Source organism: Hibiscus syriacus, unplaced genomic scaffold, assembly GCF_006381635.1.
Source record: "Hibiscus syriacus cultivar Baekdansim isolate YM2019G1 unplaced genomic scaffold, ASM638163v2 tig00111769_pilon, whole genome shotgun sequence".
NCBI lineage: Eukaryota > Viridiplantae > Streptophyta > Magnoliopsida > Malvales > Malvaceae > Hibiscus > Hibiscus syriacus.
The window spans coordinates 3,076,885-3,079,132 of record NW_024063172.1 but is presented as its reverse complement, the minus strand read 5'-3'; the positions used below and the strand labels follow the sequence as shown (position 1 = coordinate 3,079,132).

At 33.5% G+C, this 2,248-nt stretch overlaps 1 protein-coding gene across 1 annotated transcript; it reads left to right on the top strand.

Annotated features, from left to right (window-relative positions):
- Positions 1-685: 685 nt before the first annotated feature.
- LOC120169692 (protein TIFY 11B-like) lies at positions 686-2,248 on the top strand. The gene is made up of 5 exons (XM_039177810.1): positions 686-776; positions 848-1,060; positions 1,229-1,391; positions 1,587-1,937; positions 2,030-2,248. Exons 1-5 carry the CDS (start codon positions 722-724, stop codon positions 2,169-2,171), a joined length of 924 nt encoding a protein of 307 aa, XP_039033741.1. The 5' UTR covers positions 686-721; the 3' UTR covers positions 2,172-2,248.

The following is a 2,248-nucleotide window of genomic DNA, read 5'->3' as shown; positions in this document are numbered from 1 at the left end:
ATTTTAATTATATCCAGAATTAAGTTGGATAATAACCATTAAATTTGAATCAAAACTCCACTAATACTGATTTTATCTATTTGCAAATCTTAAACTAAAAATTTTACTTAATAAACGTCAAATTATTTATCACTTAAACAAGAAATAAAGAATAGCTATAATTTTATTGATAAAAAATAAAGCATTATTAGTTTTACTTGAAATAATGAATTATTATTATGAAGTTCAACTATTGAATTACTTGCGTGAAATTTTTAATGAAAAATATAATACTTTATTATATTTTCATTTTAATTAGGTTGAATGTTTTCTTTGTAAAAAACTATTTCTAAATTAATAACATATTAAAATTAAAATAATTGCATTTTATGAATTGTTGTATTCATATCATTTTACCTTATTATAACTGTTGGATTGAGAAAAATTAAAGATTAAAATTAATTCATTATTTTTTTGATAAATATTTTCTCATTTTTTATTGATATATATATATATATATATATATATATATATATATGATTTGTTAAAGGTCAACCATGGAAAAAAGAGAGGTAGGCAATTGAAAGGAAATCCCTATGTGCATCCAACTTGACTTTTTCTTGTTGTTATTCTACTATTATTCAATGGAAATAAAAACGTGTTTTAAATAAAAATATAAATTAATAATAAATTAAATGAAAAAGAAATCAGGACAACGCGCGGCTAATCAGGTTCAAAGAACATGGTGGGAGAGACATTTGTGGAAACTTTGCTTCTCCTCCTTATATTTCTTCCTGTCTAGCTCTTTAAAGGCGAAAATATATGTAACTCCCTCAAACTTTGATGTTTCAGTAGAGTTTTTGACACACAAATCATTTCCCCATTCCAGTTCTTGTAAGAAACTCGAGGGTATTTTCAGACAACAAACAGGAGAAGAAAACAAGGGAGCACAGAATGTCTAATTTAGGGCAAAAATCTCCCGACAGAGCAAGCTTTGTCAATCTTCTAAGCCAGTACTTGAAAGAAAAGAGGAATATTGGGGAGTTTAGCGTTGGAATATCTTCAAAATCTGATGCTAAAGGTACCCTTTGTTCTGTTTGCTTTTCTATTGATAAAATTGTTGGCTTTTTGGTTGATTTGTCATAGGATTGTTTTCTTTTTGTTAAGTGGGTGTTTTTAGAGAGAAAATTTCTCAGATTTGGGAAGAAGGATGGTTTATAATATGTTCATGGTTTGATTATTTTTGCAGGGAAACAAGCAAAAACAATGAATCTTTTGTCCTCTATGGCTGATTCTTCAGGGACTTCCAGACCAAATCTTGTGGCATCAAACGTGAAATCTGCATATTTCTTTCCAGGCAGCTTTGGTGCCTCCGGTTCCATGGAAGACAACATTAACAGGACAGTTATCAGGTGTGTTTGTGTTTTGTTCGGTGATGTCTCGGATGCGAAGTTAAGAAGTTAAATTAGAAATTTAAGGGGCGAAATAAGATCATAGTTAATGAAAATACCTAAACTATGTTGAAATTTAATTCAGAGAGTTTAAACACCTGTAGTTCAGATTTAAATCTCACCATTAAATAGGAATGTTTGTTTTTGTCGGTGTAGGAAACCGGCAGCAGCGGAAACAAAGAATGCTCAGCTGACCATATTTTTCAATGGCCAAGTGGTTGTATACCACGATTTCCCGCCGGAGAAGGTGAAGGAAATCATGGCCTTAGCTAACCAAGGAACCTCAACTACATGTACCGGTGTTAATGCTTCTGACTCTATCATGGAAAAATCGAGCTCTAACGTCGAAAAGATCAATATCGATATCCCCGACTTGAACATCGCCTCCGCAACTGCAAATACTCCGGCTCAAGACCCTATGGTCGAGCGACGTAATTACGGTGGTTCGGATTTGCGGATCGCGAGAAGGAACTCACTTCACAAGTTCTTCGAAAAGAGAAAAGACAGGTAGAAATTTTAAGTTGTTCATATTGGACCTTGTTGCTCTTTACTTCATTGTTGAATGGTATCTCACTGGATTGATGCTTCATTGTTTTCAGGGCAGCCGCAAGAACACCGTACCTGTTGAACAACAACCGAGTCTTGCCGCCGCCGCCGTCTAAACCCGATGACAACAAGCCGTCGTGCGAGGAAGGTCGCTTATCGAGAGACACACCAAGATGCATTGATCTCAATTTATAGTCTATATAGATGAGTTCATTGTGTTGTAACATTAGTTAAACCTTTTAGCGATTACAGGAACAAGGATGTTCGATTAT

Excerpts from the sequence above, each read along its gene's own strand:
- LOC120169692 (XM_039177810.1), top strand. The coding sequence starts at position 722 with ATGGTGGGAGAGACATTTGTGGAAACTTTGCTTCTCCTCCTTATATTT. Across the intron at positions 777-847 it reads CCTCCTTATATTTCTTCCTG|CAAATCATTTCCCCATTCCA; the intron begins TCTAGCTCTTTA and ends GTTTTTGACACA. Across the intron at positions 1,061-1,228 it reads TTCAAAATCTGATGCTAAAG|GGAAACAAGCAAAAACAATG; the intron begins GTACCCTTTGTT and ends TTATTTTTGCAG.